The sequence below is a fragment of the Saccostrea cucullata genome, unplaced genomic scaffold (genome assembly GCF_032062105.1).
Source record: "Saccostrea cucullata isolate Sc308-1 unplaced genomic scaffold, CSIRO_AGI_Scuc_v1 ctg4253, whole genome shotgun sequence".
Classification (NCBI taxonomy): Eukaryota; Metazoa; Mollusca; class Bivalvia; order Ostreida; family Ostreidae; genus Saccostrea; species Saccostrea cuccullata.
The window spans coordinates 55,613-78,609 of NW_026939352.1; the positions used below are offsets into that span (position 1 = coordinate 55,613).

The 22,997-nt window shown below is 34.6% G+C and overlaps 1 protein-coding gene and 1 pseudogene across 1 annotated transcript; both read right to left on the reverse strand.

The window, feature by feature from the left end:
• Positions 1–1,546: 1,546 nt before the first annotated feature.
• On the reverse strand, positions 1,547–9,597 carry LOC134252935 (polyunsaturated fatty acid 5-lipoxygenase-like; annotated as a pseudogene).
• A 2,538-nt stretch (positions 9,598–12,135) lies between these two features.
• On the reverse strand, positions 12,136–21,959 carry LOC134252936 (allene oxide synthase-lipoxygenase protein-like). Its single transcript, XM_062735468.1, has 6 exons — positions 21,879–21,959; positions 19,803–19,914; positions 19,507–19,598; positions 17,915–18,091; positions 13,052–13,215; positions 12,136–12,315 (listed from the first exon to the last, which is right to left on the reverse strand). Exons 1-6 carry the CDS (start codon positions 21,957–21,959, stop codon positions 12,201–12,203), a joined length of 741 nt encoding a protein of 246 aa, XP_062591452.1. The 3' UTR covers positions 12,136–12,200.
• Positions 21,960–22,997: the final 1,038 nt, after the last annotated feature.

The following is a 22,997-nucleotide window of genomic DNA, read 5'->3' on the forward strand; positions in this document are numbered from 1 at the left end:
AAAAAACCAAGCTATATGTCACATGTATAACCCATGTTGCCAAATACACGATGACTTTCGTAAAAAAAAAAGGATCAATTAGCTTAACCTTACATTTTATATACGTACAATTTGAAGGTATTTCGAAGGATGCATTGTCTTATTTTCTAAACTTAAGGGGGCCGACTAGGTTTAGAGCTTTCTCGACTCCTTCATAAAAGAGCGTTAGTAAGTTTTTAAAACGATTTTTTAAACGATAGCTAGATTGACGTCGAAAAAATATGTTTGTAACGTTAGGATAAACTAAAGTTCTTATGGATGGGATAACAAAATGTTATAAAAGCCAAAGTGTACAATATAAGGTCTTGAAAATGTATACACAGAAATTCGACAAGCTTACAACTTTGTAATTTTTTGTATAACTCCTTTGTATCTGTCATATTTGTAGTATTCCTTAAAAACAGTAAAATTTCGTTTGGGCATTTTGAGATGTCTATTCTAGAAACTAAATGATTAGAACATACAATGTACAAAATACCATTACTCATAACATTTTCTAATATGAGCAAAACATCAATTGTAACTTTAGTATAATGTGCTTTGAAGAGCAAAAAATTAGCATTTCCCCATATATTTATCAAGTAGCTACACCTGTTTTTGAGACAGTCCCTGGAAAAACCTTTCACTTAACTTGGCATGTACACTGAAGTCAATGTAAGTTACATACGGTATAAAATTAAAGAGTTTCTCTACTGTAGTTTTGACTCAGTGAGAATCCTAGTTGGCTCCGTTAATGATGGAAAATGAAATCATAAGGAATTATATATCTATGAAACTACCCAGTTGTACAGCACTTGCCAAACAAGAAAGACACGAGAAAATTTAAATACGAACTGCACAAACTGTATGAGTTTTTTTTTTTTTTTACAAAGCAAGATTTTGCTTCTTTTCAAATAGTTTTCTTGGGAAAAGTGGGTGCTTTCCTGAAATAAAAACCGATCTATTCAAAATAAATATGTTTGGTTATTTGTATTGATATATAAGAAGGAAAAGTATTCTAAAGCTAGTAAATGTTTGGTGTATTTGCCATGGCTGTTTTGTTCTTTGTAGTACCCCTGTTATATCAGATAAATTGATGAAAACAAACTATAGATTTTAAAAAAGAAATCAAAGAATCTTGAACATAATAAAGTATTCAACATATTTTGTTGTTTCATCATAGGAATGAATATAAGTGAACAAGGCGAGGACGATGCCAATATATAGAGGGACAAATTAGAAAGTGGAAATTGAATTTAATTATAAAATCCATCTTTGATGTATTTCATCTTACATATACGTACATATTAAATTTAATATAACCTCTCTCAATATACAGAAATCTCAGAGAGACTAAAATTTCTTGTCTATGCCATTAAATACGTAGGCAATGGAGGGAATACTCGTAAATAAATTTCAGCATAAAGTTTTTCACTTCTTAATGTATACAATGAATACGTCATTTCTAATACATCTGAAGCTATGAACATTCTGCATGCCATGTTAACACATCTCATTTCTGAAAATGTATGTATTTCATAAATAATTTCTACAAGTATTTACATTCATCAAAACATTATTAATCAATTTATTTTAAAATTATATATGTCTATATTAAAACAGAAATAGAATCACAAAATAATTCTGAAATATGAATACAAGGATAGCTTGTTTAAAAAAGATGCGTTCACAAATATCACTTTTAATACTTCATGCAGAATCAAATGCTGATGGAATTCGGGATTTCCTGCGGCAGAAGATATTCATACCCTCGCTCCAACTTTTCGTTTCTTTCATGAATCTTTGAACTGATATTTTTCAGATCTTTCCTGAATCTGTAAAAATATATACATTTTTGGGGTATAATTTTAGATCTATTGCCACATTGCATGTTGGTGGTTTTTTTTTTACCCCTTTTGAGATTTTTTCACTTATAAAGAGACGTCGCCATATTCTGGTGAAAGGATTGAATTTTTAACTTTTGTTCGGAATTGAGGATCTACCACATTAAAAAGTTAATTTCTATACACAGCAGCATTTTTTAACGGTTGAGAAATTTCATCCTAGCGTTAATTATTTTTCCAGACTCTTTGCATTTGCTTCTGTATGTACATTTAAATGCATACATTTACTTTTAAAAGTTACATTGTTACGTGTAAAAATGAAAAATAAAGTATTGTTATCGCTGCAAACATTAACAATCGCTAACAATTTGTTAGCTCTGCAACTTGTTTCAAAACAACGGGACACCTCCATATATTGTGTGTGGAGAAAATGAACTTTTGTTCACTGACTTTTACATTGGGACCAGATTTCTATAAAAACTGTTTTTCGTCCTAAATTTTATCCTAGTTCAAAATTAAAAAAAAAATTCCATCCACAAAACCTCTTGGAGAAGGCAATGTGACAACAGCGTAAAATGTAAAAGGAGTTTCAGTAAACGTGATTTTTGTAGAGGATTTGGTTACTGTCTAAATTGTGAGAGAGAAAAAACAAGAAAAAAAAGAGAATTAGTGTAAAAGACTGACTGTTTCTTTTAAAAATATGAATATAAACGTAACAATTAAGATGCCTTACTCTTCCACAATCGCTACTGCTGGCGGGTCATAGATATAGTTCACTTCAAAGTCACCGAGAGCGTTAGTACTTCGTGCACTCAGTATTTTCGTGATAATCATTGTGTCCATAGTGGTAGCCCTGTCAATAAGAGCCTTCACTACTTCCTCTTCCTGCAATGGCTTCTGAATTAAAAAAAAAAGGTAACCCTGCAATATAAATAAATAACATGAAATACAATGAAAAAATGACGGAATTGTGGTCCTCTGATTTCTGCGTCTTCCTTGTTGGAATGCAATTATTATGGAGAATTGCAACTGCCTTTCTTGTGTCCTGTCTTGTGTATCATATAAAACTAAATATACAGACTTTTATAAGTTATGAGAAAGACTTCTATAATCTACACAAAAATCAAGGTCAAATATCATTATCAAATTCACTTGTTAAAAGAAAAATGGTGAAAGCTCTGTCTTTTATTGAATCAAATAAGAGATATAAAACCCGTATGCAGGAGATTCAGGTATACCGGTAATACAATTAGCCCCTTCACGGTAACTGCGGTACTACTCTTTAGCAGGGCAAAATAATAACGTTTGGCTTAGTTTTTGTTGAGAGATAATTAAATGACGTATATCTAACAGTTACTCTTACATCATATTTCACCAAACTATATCATTTTGCCCTGCAAAAGAGCAGTACCGCAGTTATCGTGAAACGGTCTATACCATTCATTCATTCATCTTTTATTTCCTCTGTTACAGAGATTTTTGACATGACAATGACATATAAATTATAACTCAATCACAATGTAAGAAAAAAAGGAGTACATATTGTAAGTCATAAAAAGAAGGGAAAAAAAGAACAAAAATACACAAAACTGAAAAAAGCAGAAAATATTACACATGCATATGATGCACTATTTTATGTAAAGGATAGCCATCCAAGCAGGGGGTCGGGGTTATCCATTTACAAATCTTAGATTGCATTGTCTATTGTACAGTGCACAAGAAGAGATGATGTATACGTAATTCAGTTTTCTAAACTGGATTTCTTTTTCTGCTGACAAGATTGTAAGTGGTGGTCTTCCAAGAAGAATGATGAATAACTCGTCTTCAGGAAGACCACATAATTCAGCTTCAAGGTGCACGTCAGACGATTCTAAGAGAGAGTTCCACCACATGTTATGTTGGTTCAAGAGGGCTGAACAGGATATTGTCGCATGTGAAAAAACGTCTGTAATAGAGTAACCGCAACATGCATCTAAACGGAATTTGAGCGGGTTTTAATGCAATAAGTTTGCAGATGAATTTAAAGTTTCGAATTTCTTTGAAAGAATCTACAATTTTCCACATGCTGAAAGGTTTCGATATAAAAAATACAGCAATAAATCTGAGAACGTCTGGGTCAAACACAGTTCGATCGATGCTTTGGAGAGTGTGGTTTTTGTAAACAGCTGAACGCACTATAGATTTCCATAATAATTTTGATGGGAACGATCCAGAAGAAAGCCAGGTATTCAAGTAATGTGAGAGTTCATACGTCTGAAGAAGGAACAATGCATCCGGAATGAATCCCATTTGGTCTCCAGTTCCAGTTAGTTGATAGAGGAAGGAGAAAAGGCATGATGTAAAGATCTTTTTTGAAAGATAGTTGAGATCTAGTCTACAAAGTCTGCCAAAGAAAAGAAGTTTCCTGGTATCAATTTCCGCAGTGATTGGTAGAAGACCCATGAGTTGTTCACAAATGTCTGATCTGGTAAGTTTAAGAAGGTTCAAAACTTGTTTGCATACTCCGTGTTGCAGTGTGTTGAGGCGTCTTATATCTTGGTTCACCATGTGGTTCCACAGTTCACAACCATAAAGAACGGATGGCATGACTATAGTTCTGTAGAGATGAGACATCGTCACTGGGTTTACAAGAGATATATGCATGTCAGTTAATGCGTAGAATGATTTCCAACCCTTGGAGCAAGCGTTGATGACTCGAGATCTTGATTTAGTGTTGTTGCTAATAGTAATTCCTAGATGTTTATAGACGTTTCCATATTGTATTTTAGAGTCTCCCAAGTTAATGTCTTTTTCTGCAGGATGACTTAAGCCTTTAGCACGGAATTGCAGGATGCTTGACTTAGAAGCGTTGTATTCAAAACGCCATAGACAGGCATATTGATATGCAATGTTCATCATCGACTGCAGAGATGAGGGAGAGAGTGCAATGCATGCGATGTCATCTGCGAGAGCTGGAGAGTGGTAATTGTTATCGAATATAACAGCACTAGTGGGGTTTGAGTTCTTGGGTTGTAGTTCATTTAACAAGTCGTTAATGAAAACACGATAGAGGAAAGTTGAAAGAATACCTCCTTGCCTGACACCATGTTGTACGGGGAACCAACGAGACATAGTTTGATTAACAATTACAGTGCTTTCAGTGTTGATATGACAGTCGTCGATGATTTTCCAGATTTGACCTGAGATGCCTAACTAATGTAATTTTAACATCAAACCTTGTCTCCAAACAGTATCAAACGCTTTACTTGTATCTAAAAAACTTATGTAGACATTACTTCCCATCTCAAGATTGTGATACAGAGTTTCATGAAGATTAAATGAGGCTGTAAGACATCCTAATCCTTTCTGAAAACCTTGCTGTTGTATATTTGGAAAAGGTTGAGAGAGTTCTAAGGAAGTTATTTTGACAGAGATGATTTTTTTGAATATTTTGAAGAGAAAGGCAACAGGGCAACTGGATGGTAGCTGTTACATGAGTTTTTAGGTTTGGAATCTCCTTTATATATGGGAGCGATTAAGCCGCGTTTCCACTGTAAGGGGACACAACCGACACTAATTACAGCGTTGTACAGTTTGCTGAGACAAGCAACTATGGAGGTGCCGGAATGAAGAACGTGTTCATTGGTCATATAGTCGACGCCTGGCGCTTTCCTACGTTTGAGGTAGGATATGGCGGTAATGATGTCACTATGCGAGATGAAAGTGGAGCTATCGGAGTTGCCGCATTCTGCCTTGATGCGCATGTATTCTGAGATTACTTTGTCTTTGAACTGATCATCGAACTTTTTGTTGTCGCTGTTTTTATAGATATTTTCAAAGAAATCAGCGAAGGCATTTGCTATCCCGTCTTGCTCCGAGCGGATATCCCCGTAAGCTTCACGGATATCAGGAAAAACTCTGGAAGATCGTGGGAGCCTTTGCTTGACTAGTTTCCAGAATAGACGCATGTCAAGTTCAGCAGCTTCATCTATTTCGCGATATGTTGACTGGAGGAAGATGTCGTATTCCTTATCATGGGCATTTCTGAAAGCGCGTTTAGTTCGCTTATATTCGCGGTATGAGTCGAACTACATACCTCTGGGTCTCCCATCTTGGATCCAGCTTCTGCGCTTAGCTCGCTCTGTCACGTGAAATTCTTTGACAGCCTTCGTCCATCCAGGTTTAGTATGTGGGTTAAACTTGGATATAGGAATACAACGAGTAGAGACAGATGATAAAATTTCTATTATTGCTTGATTGAACTGTTCAATACCATCAGCTGAGTGAATGTCAATTTTGATTAGTTTTTGCAGTTCAGCATCGGTGCACAGTTTGTATTCCGTTATAGCCTCTGTGCAAGCTTCATACCATGCTAGGAGTTTACTGGAAGAGTCTTGCAAGATAATTCGTTTAGTTTGAAAATGTAGGGTGAACACTAAAGGTAAATGATCGGATGTTAATGATATAGATCCTTCTTTGAGAATCTCGTAATGACGTACAGTGACATCATGATTAAAAAGAATGTAATCTAACATGGTTTGAGTTGGTACAAAAGTGAACAATTCGCCCTGAATAGGAAAATCGATTAGGGGAATTGACAAATTACATTGATCTACAAGTTGTCAAAAAATAGATGATTTGGCATCATTTGTGTGTAATTCACCAGCAAAAATAACATCACCATACTGAGAATAATCCTCGTATAAACCGTACATAATGTCAACAATGTACCTATAATGATTAATGTCGCTGTCATATGGCAGATAAACACCAAAAACATAAATAGGGGTATTTTGCTGCGACATGACTTTTATACCTGCTAGACATTCTGTTTGAATACCCTCTATTTGTTTTACAGAAAAGAGCAAGTCTTTTTTGATTAAGAGAGCTACTCCCCCTTTACCGCGCACTGGAGATAATGATGCATGCAGTTGTTTATCACAATGAAGTTGTTTTTATGTCTCCCCGCAAGACTCTTCAATCGTCGATGCCCCCGATTTCTGGCCAGAGGGCATCAGCTACAGAACTTCATTGTGTGCACCCTACATTTTCAAACTAAACGAATTATCTTGCAAGACTCTTACAGTAAACTCCTAGCATGGTATAAAGCTTGCACAGAGGCTATAACGGAATACAAACTGTGCACCGATGCTGAACTGCAAAAACTTATCAAAATTGACATTCACTTGAATACTATCAAGGTAAGATGCAGAATAACTGTTAAGTTTATGTTCACATATTATGGCATCATCACATTGAGTTTTGTCTAGTACAGCGCAGACTGGTAAGGTAGACGAAATAATACCTCTGACATTCCAAGATAATATTTTAAACATTGGAAATGATAATGAGAACAATAACAAAAACACAATATATGCTGTTAACAATATGAATAATAGTGTCATTTTATTGTTTTCATTGTTGTATTGGGAGTTTCAGTCTTCCTCGGATGTCCGCTCCTCACAGATTTTGCTCCAATCGCGAATACTATGCCATTTTCTGTAGCTGATGCCCTCTGGCCAGAAATCGGGGGCATCGACGATTGAAGAGTCTTGCGGGGAGACATAATAATTGCAATATATATTGGTCAGTAATTAAATCAGTACCTTATCCTTTGGGGGTATTCCATTGATTTTTGGTGGATAGTTCGGGGGAATCCATAGGTATCGTACTGAGGAAAGTTGACAGCAGCATGAACTACACTACTGGTGTAAATAACGGAAGTGAACACAAGTATCAAGTCCTCTGCTGAATTGAACTTCCCGTCTTTGAATGGAACACCCTAATACAAAGAAAATACTGTGGATTTCCTCATTGAAGTAATTGAATTAAGGTACCTAAGGGATTTAAAGGTCCCCCGAGATGTTGATTATGTATCTTTTTTTACCATAGGTGAATAATAACTGGAAAATAACTTCTGCTCATCAATTAAGAGCAAAAGTTTTCCATTGAACTATGGAAGTCTGGCTTTTAACCAGAACACTTTATATGTTTTTATGAACTTTACAAGGCTGATAGTAAAAAAGACCCTCCAGCTCATTTTTAAAGTTGTACTCGTTTTGCCAGCCAAGTACATTGTACCTAGTAAAAGGATTTGCAAAAGTAAATCATTTTCACTACATGCTGGGAAGAGATACCCCCATCAAAACTCTTGAGACTGGAGACATGAATTTCACTAATAAGGTTGGGTCACCCTGGCTCATCGTAATCGATGCAGAGGTGATCTATATCAACATATTTTTATTTTTTATAAAGAAAAAAAACTCTCCTTAAATTACCACCAGGACCCCTAACCCCTGGACCATGATGTTATTTAGTTTTAGAAAAGGAACCACTACTTGTCATAATAGTTTATTATACCCCCACTTGAAAAGCGGGAGGGTATATAGTAATCGGTATGTCCGTCCGTCTGTTACGTTTTGGGATACCCATCTCTTATTCGCAACTCCCCTCAAACTACTGAATGAAATTTGATGAACCTTTCACAGAATCTTTACTACATATTGCCATTGTGCACCTCTTATTTTACGTTTTGATCTGACACATATTTTGGGTTTCCCATAGCAAAACATGGACACTGCCATTATATTCATATGGTAGGCAGGTGATATCATTTAGTGAGCTCATTGCTCACAGTACCTCTAATTTAGTTCTGCTTGAGATCCAAATGTAGATAAGGTTTGTTTGTTTGTTTGTTTGTTTTTTAAAAGTCGCATATCTTCTATTTGAACGACAAAGAGCTCCAACATACAACAGAACACCCGATATAGACCATCAATTTTACAACTTAGGTATAAGTACTCTTGCTCCTCAAATACTTGCACTTAGTTCATCCTTAAACACCTAGTTTGGTACAGTGGGGAAGACATTAAAAAATAATGAATTTTCACAATAATAATAAATCTCCACTCAAACACCTTTTTTTAAGATCCTGGAACCTGAAATTTCACTTTTTTTCCTAGAAGACTCAAAGTTTATCAAACCTATGCAAACAATTTGACCGCTGAATATCCATTTGATTTTTAAAGATTACATATATTGTATAGTTTGATCCAAATGATCAAGTCCCAGAGAGGTAGTGACAGTTAAATGATTGTTACAAATGATTGTGGGATGAATTAAAGTTATATTACATGTCATATTCATTAGAAAAAATAATAACCTGTATATAAGACAATATCCAAATGAAAAAAGTATTATTACCAAAATTCCGCAACCTCCTTTGGACTTAGGCATTGATAATTCACGTCCAAAGATTTGAATTTCAGGATCGTCCTTAATTTTATCACTTGTGTCTGATGTATAAAAGAAAACATATTACAACCAAGTAAATGTATATGACTTAAAAGTTTGCTTCAGTTATGTATACATATCGTCACGCCTATGTTTATGTTTCTTAATTTTGGTTATTATTAACTTGATTTGTATTTTGTTCGTCTCCCAATTACTAGTATTGAAAAATTAATAATTTCGATAGAAAGACAAAATAATACGCACCATAATAGAGATGGACATATTTGGTGACGTAATTTCGAATGGCTTCATACAGGTCAAGACGATCGTCACGCTGATAAAATGTGGGTAGAATTCTTCCATCCTTGCAATATAACTGTCAAAAATATTTCAAATGAAATACCTTTACAGTTTCATTTTCATTCTATTAATGATAAATCAAGGAACATTTTTTTTCTAAAAATTCACCAAAAGTTTACAGTTTAAAGCTCTAATGGTTAACACTTACAGGAATTATTAACATTTCGTGGATTTTGTCATAAATATTGATCCATGCATGTCAAAACTACGAGGTTGTAATGAACATACTGGTATTATGTTTAAACCTATTATCAAACCCTACGACAGAGTTAAAGGATAGAGTAACGCGTTATGGGAGTGTGAGGGTGTGTTTGTGAGTTATATATTTACTAAGTTTATGTAGTTTGTCCTTTGTGCAAAACGTAAGTGACGTTGCTTCATCTGTATCGATGCCGAAAATTTAATTCTGATTTATATATTATGGTCTTTGCAAGGGGATGCTACGCTTTGTGATGTCTTTGTTTTTTAAGTTAACCTCCCATTTTTGTACTTGCATGGACTGTCAACTTTTTCTCTTAATCGCAATTTGTTAACAGTCTTAAAGTTTTTGTTTGCTTCCCACAGCTCCCCAGTAGAACAATATCTATGTTGGCATCTGTACCCGCACCCAGTTTATCCCCTGTCTTCACTTGAATTTCGTAGCTTGTCATTGCAGATATTACTTGAGTTGATTACTGGTGAAGTAATGAAATACAGTAGTTATAAGATGATAAAGGACGTCGTTCTTATGTTTCGTATTTGAACTTTGCACACCATCACCATCTGACCACTGACCCGGATATTTATTATATCCTTGTATGTTACATGTAGGAAACAAGCCAGGGACGGTTGAATTGTCTATTTACAAGTTTACTTGGCTTATGCAATTTTATTTGGCATTTTCTATAAATCTATAATTCATTTGTTAAACATGGCACCCTACTCTGCCTACACATATGAAATGGAATCGGGTAAAAATTGCATATGGACCATTCAAATACATAGTGTACATGTAATCTAATTATGGTTGGAACGTATCATTTGATTGGATTTTAAAAAAAACCAAGCTATATGTCACATGTATAACCCATGTTGCCAAATACACGACGACTTTCGTAAAAAAAGGATCAATTAGCTTAACCTTACATTTTATATACGTACAATTTGAAGGTATTTCGAAGGATGAATTGTCTTATTTTCTAAACTTAAGGGGGCCGACTAGGTTTAGAGCTTTCTCGACTCCTTCACAAAAGAGCGTTAGTAAGTTTTTAAAACGATTTTTTAAACGATAGCTAGATTGACGTCGAAAAAAATATGTTTGTAACGTTAGGATAAACTAAAGTTCTTATGGATGGGATAACAAAATGTTATAAAAGCCAAAGTGTACAATATAAGGTCTTGAAAATGTATACACAGAAATTCGACAAGCTTACAACCTTGTAATTTTTTGTATAACTCCTTTGTATCTGTCATATTTGTAGTATTCCTTAAAAACAGTAAAATTTCGTTTGGGTATTTTGAGATGTCTATTCTAGAAACTAAATGATTAGAACATACAATGTACAAAATACCATTACTCATAACATTTTCTAATATGAGCAAAACATCAATTGTAACTTTAGTATAATGTGCTTTGAAGAGCAAAAAATTAGCATTTCCCCATATATTTATTAAGTAGCTACACCTGTTTTTGAGACAGTCCCTGGAAAAACCTTTCACTTAACTTGGCATGTACACTGAAGTCAATGTAAGTTACATACGGTAAAAAATTAAAGAGTTTCTCTACTGTAGTTTTGACTCAGTGAGAATCCTAGTTGGCTCCGTTAATGATGGAAAATGAAATCATAAGGAATTATATATCTATGAAACTACCCAGTTGTACAGCACTTGCCAAACAAGAAAGACACGAGAAAATTTAAATACGAACTGCACAAACTGTATGAGTTTTTTTTTTTACAAAGCAAGATTTTGCTTCTTTTCAAATAGTTTTCTTGGGAAAAGTGGGTGCTTTCCTGAAATAAAAACCGATCTATTCAAAATAAATATGTTTGGTTATTTGTATTGATATATAAGAAGGAAAAGTATTCTAAAGCTAGTAAATGTTTGGTGTATTTGCCATGGCTATTTTGTTCTTTGTAGACCCCTGTTATATCAGATAAATTGATGAAAACAAACTATAGATTTTAAAAAAGAAATCAAAGAATCTTGAACATAATAAAGTATTCAACATATTTTGTTGTTTCATCATAGGAATGAATATAAGTGAACAAGGCGAGGACGATGCCAATATATAGAGGGACAAATTAGAAAGTGGAAATTGAATTTAATTATAAAATCCATCTTTGATGTATTTCATCTTACATATACGTACATATTAAATTTAATATAACCTCTCTCAATATACAGAAATCTCAGAGAGACTAAATTTTCTTGTCTATGCCATTAAATACGTAGACAATGGAGGGAATACTCGTAAATAAATTTCAGCATAAAGTTTTTCACTTCTTAATGTATACAATGAATACGTCATTTCTAATACATCTGAAGCTATGAACATTCTGCATGCCATGTTAACACATCTCATTTCTGAAAATGTATGTATTTCATAAATAATTTCTACAAGTATTTACATTCATCAAAACATTATTAACCAATTTATTTTAAAATTATATATGTCTATATTAAAACAGAAATAGAATCACAAAATAATTCTGAAATATGAATACAAGGATAGCTTGTTTAAAAAAGATGCGTTCACAAATATCACTTTTAATACTTCATGCAGAATCAAATGCTGATGGAATTCGGGATTTCCTGCGGCAGAAGATATTCATACCCTCGCTCCAACTTTTCGTTTCTTTCATGAATCTTTGAACTGATATTTTTCAGATCTTTCCTGAATCTGTAAAAATATATACATTTTTGGGGTATAATTTTAGATCTATTGCCACATTGCATGTTGGTGTTTTTTTTTTTTTACCCCTTTTGAGATTTTTTCACTTATAAAGAGACGTCGCCATATTCTGGTGAAAGGATTGAATTTTAACTTTTGTTCGGAATTGAGGATCTACCACATTATAAAGTTAATTTCTATACACAGCAGCATTTTTTAACGGTTGAGAAATTTCATCCTAGCTTTAATTATTTTTCCAGACTCTTTGCATTTGCTTCTGTATGTACATTTAAATGCATACATTTACTTTTAAAAGTTACATTGTTACGTGTAAAAATGAAAAATAAAGTATTGTTATCGCTGCAAACATTAACAATCGCTAATAATTTGTTATCTCTGCAACTTGTTTCAAAACAACGGGACACCTCCATATATTGTGTGTGGAGAAAATGAACTTTTGTTCATTGACTTTTACATTGGGACCAGATTTCTATAAAAACTGTTTGTCGCCCTAAATTTTATCCTAGTTCAAAATTAAAAAAAAATTCCATCCACAAAACATCTTGGAGAAGGCAATGTGACAACAGCGTAAAAAAGGAGTTTCAGTAAACGTGATTTTTGTAGAGGATTTGATTACTGTCTAAATTGTGAGAGAGAAAAAACAAGAAAAAAAGAGAATTAGTGTAAAAGACTGACTGTTTCTTTTAAAAATATGAATTTAAACGTAACAATTAAGATGCCTTACTCTTCCACAATCGCTACTGCTGGCGGGTCATAGATATAGTTCACTTCAAAGTCACCGAGAGCGTTAGTACTTCGTGCACTCAGTATTTTCGTGATAATCATTGTGTCCATAGTGGTAGCCCTGTCAATAAGAGCCTTCACTACTTCCTCTTCCTGCAATGGCTTCTGAATTAAAAAAAAAGTAACCCTGCAATATAAATAAATAACATGAAATACAATGAAAAAATGACGGAATTGTGGTCCTCTGATTTCGGCGTCTTCCTTGTTGGAATGCAATTATTATGGAGAATTGCAACTGCCTTTCTTGTGTCCTATCTTGTGTATCATATAAAAACTAAATATACAGACTTTTATAAGTTATATGAGAAAGACGTCTATAATCTACACAAAAATCAAGGTCAAATATCATTATCAAATTCACTTGTTAAAAGAAAAATGGTGGAAGCTCTGTCTTTTATTGAATCAAATAAGAGATATAAAACCCGTATGCAGGAGATTCAGGTATACCGGTAATACAATTAGCCCCTTAACGGTAACTGCGGTACTACTCTTTAGCAGGGCAAAATAATAACGTTTGGCTAAGTTTTTGTTGAGAGATCATTAAATGACGTATATCTAACAATTACTCTTACGTCATATTTCACCAAACTATATCATTTTGCCCTGCAAAAGAGCAGTACCGCAGTTATCGTGAAACGGTCTATACCATTCATTCATTCATCTTTTATTTCCTCTGTTACAGAGATTTTTGACATGACAATGACATATAAATTATAACTCAATCACAATGTAAGAAAAACAGGAGTACATATTGTAAGTCATAAAAAGAAGGGAAAAAAAAAGAACAAAAATACACAAAACTGAAAAAAGCAGAAAATATTACACATGCATATGATGCACTATTTTATGTAAAGGATAGCCATCCAAGCAGGGGTCGGGGTTATCCATTTACAAATCTTAGATTGCATTGTCTATTGTACAGTGCACAAGAGGAGATGATGTATACGTAATTCAGTTTTCTAAACTGGATTTCTTTTTCTGCTGACAAGATTGTAAGTGGTGGTCTTCCAAGAAGAATGATGAATAACTCGTCTTCAGGAAGACCACATAATTCAGCTTCAAGGTGCACGTCAGACGATTCTAAGAGAGAGTTCCACCACATGTTATGTTGGTTCAAGAGGGCTGAACAGGATATTGTCGCATGTGAAAAAACGTCTGTAATAGGGTAACCGCATAACATGCATGTAAACGGAATTTGAGCGGGTTTTAATGCAATAAGTTTGCAGATGAATTTAAAGTTTCGAATTTCTTTGAAAGAATCTGCAATTTTCCACATGCTGAAAGGTTTCGATATAAAAAATACAGCATTAAATCTGAGAACGTCTGGGTCAAACACAGTTCGATCGATGCTTTGGAGAGTGTGGCTTTTGTAAACAGCTGAACGCACTATAGATTTCCATAATAATTTTGATGGGAACGATCCAGAAGAAAGCCAGGTATTCAAATAATGTGAGAGTTCATACGTCTGAAGAAGGAACAATGCATCCGGAATGAATCCCATTTGGTCTCCAGTTCCAGTTAGTTGATAGAGGAAGGAGAGAAGGCGTGATGTAAAGATCTTTTTTGAAAGATAGTTGAGATCTAGTCTACAAAGTCTGCCAAAGAAAAGAAGTTTCCTGGTATCAATTTCCGCAGTGATTGGTAGAAGACCCATGAGTTGTTCACAAATGTCTGATCTGCTAAGTTTAAGAAGGTTCAAAACTTGTTTGCATACTCCGTGTTGCAGTGTGTTGAGGCGTCTTATATCTTGGTTCACCATGTGGTTCCACAGTTCACAACCATAAAGAACGGATGGCATGACTATAGTTCTGTAGAGATGAGACATCGTCACTGGGTTTACAAGAGATATATGCATGTCAGTTAATGCGTAGAATGATTTCCAACCCTTGGAGCAAGAGTTGATGACTCGAGATCTTGATTTAGTGTTGTTGCTAATAGTAATTCCTAGATGTTTATAGACGTTTCCATATTGTATTTTAGAGTCTCCCAAGTTAATGTCTTTTTCTGCAGGATGACTTAAGCCTTTAGCACGGAATTGCAGGATGCTTGACTTAGAAGCGTTTTATTCAAAACGCCAAAGACAGGCATATTGATATGCAATGTTCATCATCGACTGCAGAGATGAGGGAGAGAGTGCAATGCATGCGATGTCATCTACGAGAGCTGGAGAGTGGTAATTGTTATCGAATATAACAGCACTAGTGTGGTTTGAGTTCTTGGGTTGTAGTTAATTTAACAAGTCGTTAATGAAAACACGATAGAGGAAAGTTGAAAGAATACCTCCTTGCCTGACACCATGTTGTACGGGGAACCAACGAGACATAGTTTGATTAACAATTATAGCGCTTTCAGTGTTGATATGACAGTCGTCGATGATTTTCCAGATTTGACCTGAGATGCCTAACTAATGTAATTTTAACATCAAACCTTGTCTCCAAACAGTATCAAACGCTTTACTTGTATCTAAAAAACTTATGTAGACATTACTTCCCATCTCAAGATTGTGATACAGAGTTTCATGAAGATTAAATGAGGCTGTAAGACATCCTAATCCTTTCTGAAAATCTTGCTGTTGTATATTTGGAAAAGGTTGAGAGAGTTCTAAGGAAGTTATTTTGACAGAGATGATTTTTGAATATTTTGAAGAGAAAGGCAACAGGGCAACTGGATGGTAGCTGTTACATGAGTGTTTAGGTTTGGAATCTCCTTTATATATTGGAGCGATTAAGCCGCGTTTCCACTGTAAGGGGACACAACCGACACTAATTACAGCGTTGTACAGTTTGCTGAGACAAGCAACTATGGAGGTGCCGGAATGAAGAACGTGTTCATTCGTCATATAGTCGACACCTGGCGCTTTCCTACGTTTGAGGGAGGATATGGCGGTAATGAGGTCACTATGCGAGATGAAAGTGGAGCTATCGGAGTTGCCGCATTCTGCCTTGATGCGCATGTTTTCTGAGATTACTTTGTCTTTGAACTGATCATCGAACTTTTTGTTGTCGCTGTTTTTATAGATATTTTCAAAGAAATCAACGAAGGCATTTGCTGTCCCGTCTGGCTCCGAGCGGATATCCCCGTAAGCTTCACGGATCTCAGGAAAAAATCTAGAAGATCGTGGGCGCCTTTGCTTGACTAGTTTCCAGAATAGACGCATGTCAAGTTCAGCAGCTTCATCTATTTCGCGATATGTTGACTGGAGGAAGATGTCGTATTCCTTATCATGGGCATTTCTGAAAGCGCGTTTAGCTCGCTTATATTCGCGGTATGAGTCGAACTGCATACCTCTGGGTCTCCCATCTTGGATCCAGCTTCTGCGCTTAGCTCGCTCTGTCACGTGAAATTCTTTGACAGCCTTCGTCCATCCAGGTTTAGTATGTGGGTTAAACTTGGATATAGGAATACAACGAGTAGAGACAGATGATAAAATTTCTATTATTGCTTGATTGAACTGTTCAAATCAGCTGAGTGAATGTCAATTTTGATTAGTTTTTGCAGTTCAACATCGGTGCACAGTTTGTATTCCGTTATAGCCTCTGTGCAAGCTTTATACCATGCTAGGAGTTTACTGGAAGAGTCTTGCAAGATAATTCGTTTAGTTTGAAAATATAGGGTGAACACTAAAGGTAAATGATCGGATGTTAATGATATAGATCCTTCTTTGAGAATCTCGTAATGACGTACAGTGACATCATGATTAAAAAGAATGTAATCTAACATGGTTTGAGTTGGTACAAAAGTGAACAATTCGCCCTGAATAGGAAAATCGATTAGGGGAATTGACAAATTACATTGATCTACAAGTTTGCAAAAAATAGATGATTTGGCATCATTTGTGTGTAATTCACCAGCAAAAATAACATCACCATACCGAGAATAATCCTCGTATAAACCGTACATAATGTCAACAATGTACCTATAATGATTAATGTCGCCGTCATATGGCAGATAAACACCAAGAACATAAATAGGGGTATTTTGCTGCGACATGACTTTTATATCTGCTAGACATTCTGTTTGAATACCCTCTATTTGTTTTACAGAAAAGAGCAAGTCTTTTTTGATTAAGAGAGCTACTCCCCCTTTACCGCGCACTGGAGATAATGATGCATGCAGTTGTTTATCACAATGAAGTTGTTTTTATGTCTCCCCGCAAGACTCTTCAATCGTCGATGCCCCCGATTTCTGGCCAGAGGGCATCAGCTACAGAACTTCATTGTGTGCACCCTACATTTTCAAACTAAACGAATTATCTTGCAAGACTCTTACAGTAAACTCCTAGCATGGTATAAAGCTTGCACAGAGGCTATAACGGAATACAAACTGTGCACCGATGCTGAACTGCAAAAACTTATCAAAATTGACATTCACTTGATGATATTGAACAGTTAAAGTAGTTTGCATGAATACTATCTGTGCAGAATTTTATGTTCACATATTATGGCAACATCACATTGAGTTTTGTCTAGTACAGCGCAGACTGGTAAGGTAGACGAAATAATACCTCTGACATTCCAAGATAATATTTTAAACATTGGAAATGATAATGAGAACAATAACAAAAACACAATATATGCTGTTAACAATATGAATAATAGTGTCATTTTATTGTTTTCATTGTTGTATTGGGAGTTTCAGTCTTCCTCGGATGTCCGCTCCTCACAGATTTTGCTCCAATCGCTATACTATGCCATTTTCTGTAGCTGATGCCCTCTGGCCAGAAATCGGGGGCATCGACGATTGAAGAGTCTTGCGGGGAGACATAATAATTGCAATATATATTGGTCAGTAATTAAATCAGTACCTTATCCTTTGGGGGTATTCCATTGATTTTTGGTGGATAGTTCGGGGGGAATCCATAGGTATCGTACTGAGGAAAGTTGACAGCAGCATGAACTACACTACTGGTGTAAATAACGGAAGTGAACACAAGTATCAAGTCCTCTGCTGAATTGAACTTCCCGTCTTTGAATGGAACACCCTAATACAAAGAAAATACTGTGGATTTCCTCATTGAAGTAATTGAATTAAGGTACCTAAGGGATTTAAAGGTCCCCCGAGATGTTGATTATGTATCTTTTTTTACCATAGGTGAATAATAACTGGAAAAAAACTTCTGCTCATCAATTAAGAGCAAAAGTTTTCCATTGAACTATGGAAGTCTGGCTTTTAACCAGAACACTTTACATGTGTTTATGAACTTTACAAGGCTGATAGTAAAAAAGACCCTCCAGCTCATTTTTAAAGTTGTACTCGTTTTGCCAGCCAAGTACATTGTACCTAGTAAAAGGATTTGCAAAAGTAAATCATTTTCACTACATGCTGGGAAGAGATACCCCCATCAAAACTCTTGAGACTGGAGACATGAATTTCAATAAAAAGGTGGGGTCACCCTGGCTCATCGTAATCGATGCAGAGATGATCTATATCAACATATTTTTATTTTTTATAAAGAAAACCCTCCTTAAATTACCACCAGGACCCCTAACCCCTGGACCATGATGTTATTTAGTTTTAGAAAAGGAACCACTACTTGTCATAATAGTTTATTATACCCCCACTTGAAAAGCGGGAGGGTATATAGTAATCGGTATGTCCGTCCGTCTGTTACGTTTTGGGATACCCATCTCTTATTCGCAACTCCCCTCAAACTACTGAATGAAATTTGATGAACCTTTCACAGAATCTTTACTACATATTGCCATTGTGCACCTCTTATTTTACGTTTTGATCTGACACATATTTTGGGTTTCCCATAGCAAAACATGGACACTGCCATTATATTCATATGGTAGGCAGGTGATATCATTTAGTGAGCTCATTGCTCACAGTACCTCTAATTTAGTTCTGCTTGAGATCCAAATGTAGATAAGGTTTGTTTGTTTGTTTGGGTTTTTTTTAAAGTCGCATATCTTCTATTTGAACGATAAAGAGCTCCAACATACAATAGAACACCCGAAATAGACCATCAATTTTACAACTTAGGTATAAGTACTCTTGCTCCTCAAATACTTGCACTTAGTTCATCCTTAAACACCTAGTTTGGTACAAAGGGGAAGACATTAAAAAATAATGAATTTTCACAATAATAATAAATCTCCACTCAAACACCTTTTTTAAGATCCTGGAACCTGAAATTTCATTTTTTTTTCTAGAAGGCTCAAAGTTTATCAAACCTATGCAAACAATTTGACCGCTGAATATCCATTTGATTTTTAAAGATTACATATATTGTATAGTTTGATCCAAATGATCAAGTCCCAGAGAGGTAGTGACAGTTAAATGATTGTTACAAATGATTGTGGGATGAATTAAAGTTATATTACATGTCATATTCATTAGAAAAAATAATAACCTGTATATAAGACAATATCCAAATGAAAAAAGTATTATTACCAAAATTCCGCAACCTCCTTTGGACTTAGGCATTGATAATTCACGTCCAAAGATTTGAATTTCAGGATCGTCCTTAATTTTATCACTTGTGTCTGATGTATAAAAGAAAACATTACAACCAAGTAAATGTATATGACTTAAAAGTTTGCTTCAGTTATATAATTATACAAATCGTCACGCCTATGTTTATGTTTCTTAATTTTGATTATTATTAACTTGATTTGTATTTTGTTCGTCTCCTAATTACTAGTATTGAATAATTAATAACTTCGATAGAAAGACAAAATAATACGCACCATAATAGAGATGGACATATTTGGTGACGTAATCTCGAATGGCTTCATACAGGGCAAGACGATCGTCACGCTGGTAGAATTGTGGTAGAATTTTTCCATTCTTGCAATATAACTGTTAAAAATATTTCAAATGAAATACCTTTACAGTTTCATTTTGATTCTATAAATGATAAATCAGAGAACATTTTTTTTTTCCTAAAAATTCACCAAAAGTTTACAGTTTAAATCTCTAATAGCTAACACTTACAGGAATTATTAACGTTTCGTGGGTTTTGTCATAAATATTGATCCATGCGTGTCGAAACTACGAGGTTGTAATGAACATACTGGTATTATGTTTAAACCTATTATCAAACCCTACGACAGAGTTAAAGGATAGAGTAACGCGTTATGGGAGTGTGAGGGTGTGTTTGTGAGTTATATATTTACTAAGTTTATGTAGTTTGTCCTTTGTGCAAAACGTAAGTGACGTTGCTTCATCTGTATCGATGCCGAAAATTTAATTCTGATTTACAATGTATATATTATGGTCTTTGCAAGGGGACGCTACGCTTTGTGATGTCTTTGTTTTTTAAGTTAACCTCCCATTTTTGTACTTGCATGGACTGTCAACTTTTTCTCTAAATCGCAATTTGTTAACAGTCTTAAAGTTGTTAAGGATGTCGCATTATCACAAAAAGAGGCGATTTATTCCCAAACAAAAATATAACTCAATAGGTGCAGCATTTCTTTGTAATGCGTCGCCCGCGTGGCGCAGTGGTTAGAGCGTCTGTTCTACAGTCGCGGAAAGGGTTGATCCTTACGTCGCGGGTTCGAATCCCACTTTGGGACGTTAAGACCGGTACCTCGGATAAGACCGTATTAACCGAGGTCCCGTGTCGCAGTCTGTGCTGGCTCAAAAAAGATCCCTTCCTTGCTCAATAGCCCTCTGTGCTGAGTATAGTACAAAATTTGCAGCTCTCCATCGGCTAGTGGTCGCGTCTCCATATGAGTGAAAAATTCACTAGAGGGACGTTAAGCAATATACATGTACAACAATCTTTGTAATGCAACTTAAAATAATTTTGTGTGTTCGAATTTGTTATTTTTACTTATATGCAACGGTATGCTTTTCATGCTAACTTTGAGTCTATATGTATTTGAGTTCATATTCTTTAAATCCCACTCTCTTTCGAATACATATTTATTTTCAATATTTCATGCACCTTTTTATTTCTAAAGGGAATTTAAAGCTTATCACAAGTATACATGTAATTATATTGAATAGCTCTGTCTGAATTGTGGAAAAATGGACTCGAAAATGGCTAAGTGGTTGGCAAGTATATTCTGCTGCAAATCGACAAAAAATATTTAAAGGTACGTTAAAATATTAATAATCACGCAAATTTAAAACTGGGTAAGAACAAACCCCTCTTTGTAGAATTTTTTCCCTTTTTTGATATTGCTAAAAATATTTAATATAGGTCTTAATTTATATTTTTAGATTAAGTTTTACATCTTCCCTCAACAAACTTTTCCAAAAAATGAAAATATGTTAAAGAAGTCAAGATCAAATTTACACCATATTTTTCCTGAAAATCACATAATTTGACAAATATTTCAAAATTAACATCACTGACCCCACCTTTTGCTTTCATTATTTTAAACTACTCGATATGTGTGACTGATCAGCACTTAAGTTGTAAAAAGTTTGATATAAGAAATTTTTTATTGCCTATTAAGTTTTTAATACCCCAAAATATGTTATTTTTTTTAGTGCAAAAAGGTCACGCAATAATTTACGCGCATTAATTTGCAAGATTTGTTTAATGATAAATATTATTCAAACTATTTTACGTAAAATAAGATTATATTTATTGCCATGCTTACATCTGATCAAATATAATAAGGGTTAAAGTAATTAAACAAAGAGATGACATTTAAGTGCAAAAAGGTCAAATTAAATGTACCGTAGATCAGTAGGATGCACACTGACCCCCTATTTTCTTTGCAATTTTGAGTTACACTTTATGAGTACTTATCCAAAATATACTTCTCCAAAAATCCTTGATTTAACAAATTTCAGGAGTGACTTACCTTAAGGTTAGAAAATTTAGTCCTGAATTTAGCATCTGAAACCTTTACTGGTACAATGAAATACACTGGTACTAGGAGCATCTTCCATGCATCTTTGATTTATGTAGGGCATAAAAGTGCTCAAAAGATAACTGCTTCAAAAACGTTTATCTGGGGTGCCTATGCTTAGAGTATCACACAAGCTCCCTTCCTCCTCCCCCCCCCCCCCCCAAAAAAAAATTTGCTGAGGTAAGCTAAAAATTCCTCTCCATGCTTAAACTTTGGCTCTGTAATGAAGAATCGCTGAAAGCTTATACTTTGTACAAAGATTGCAAATGTTTTTCTGATTTGTCCTGACCTTGGAACAAGGTCTTACTAGCAAGTTTAAGGTCATTGGCAGAAAAGTATAAAATTCTTTTCCTGGATTGAACTTTTAATTGAGAATCCTTAGAAGCCCCTACTTGTTACAGCAATTGTTAATGACCTATGTTGTCTAATGACCTTGACCAGATATTCCAGCAAATTCAAGGTCATTGATATTAATCGTGAAAAATTCATTACAGGTTTCAAGAGAAATGCGTATTCTTTATATACAAAGAAAACCCAGTGTTCTATCACGTTGAAAGCTTTCCACAACTTTTTATCTAAAATGCAGTAATTGACCAAGTTTAAATGATTGTACCTCTGTTTTTTATATTAAGCTAGAGAGGATTTTTCCATATTTGCTAGCAAGATGCTTCTCGGTTTATAAAGTGTAAACTATCCCAACCTAGATTATATAGTATAACTTGGGTAGCTTTTTAATTCATTCCATAATTAAATTTTCATCATGAATTTAGAGAATAAGTCAGTTTCTCCTTTTCCCTTTTAGAAACACATTCAAACTGAGCACATCAAGCAGAATGATACATTTCTGACCCAAGTCTACATGTAGGCAACAAGTTATACAGGTATATGATACAAAAATTAATTTTTTATCCATTCATATATGTGTTCGAATAACAATCAATTTAAAAATAACACTTAAAATGGAATAAGTTTAAAACTTTTTGGGTTTTTACCAAAATAATTAAAAAAAAATTAATTTTTAAATAAATTAAGAAAACACTGGTTTATAATAAATTTTTTTAAAATTAAAGG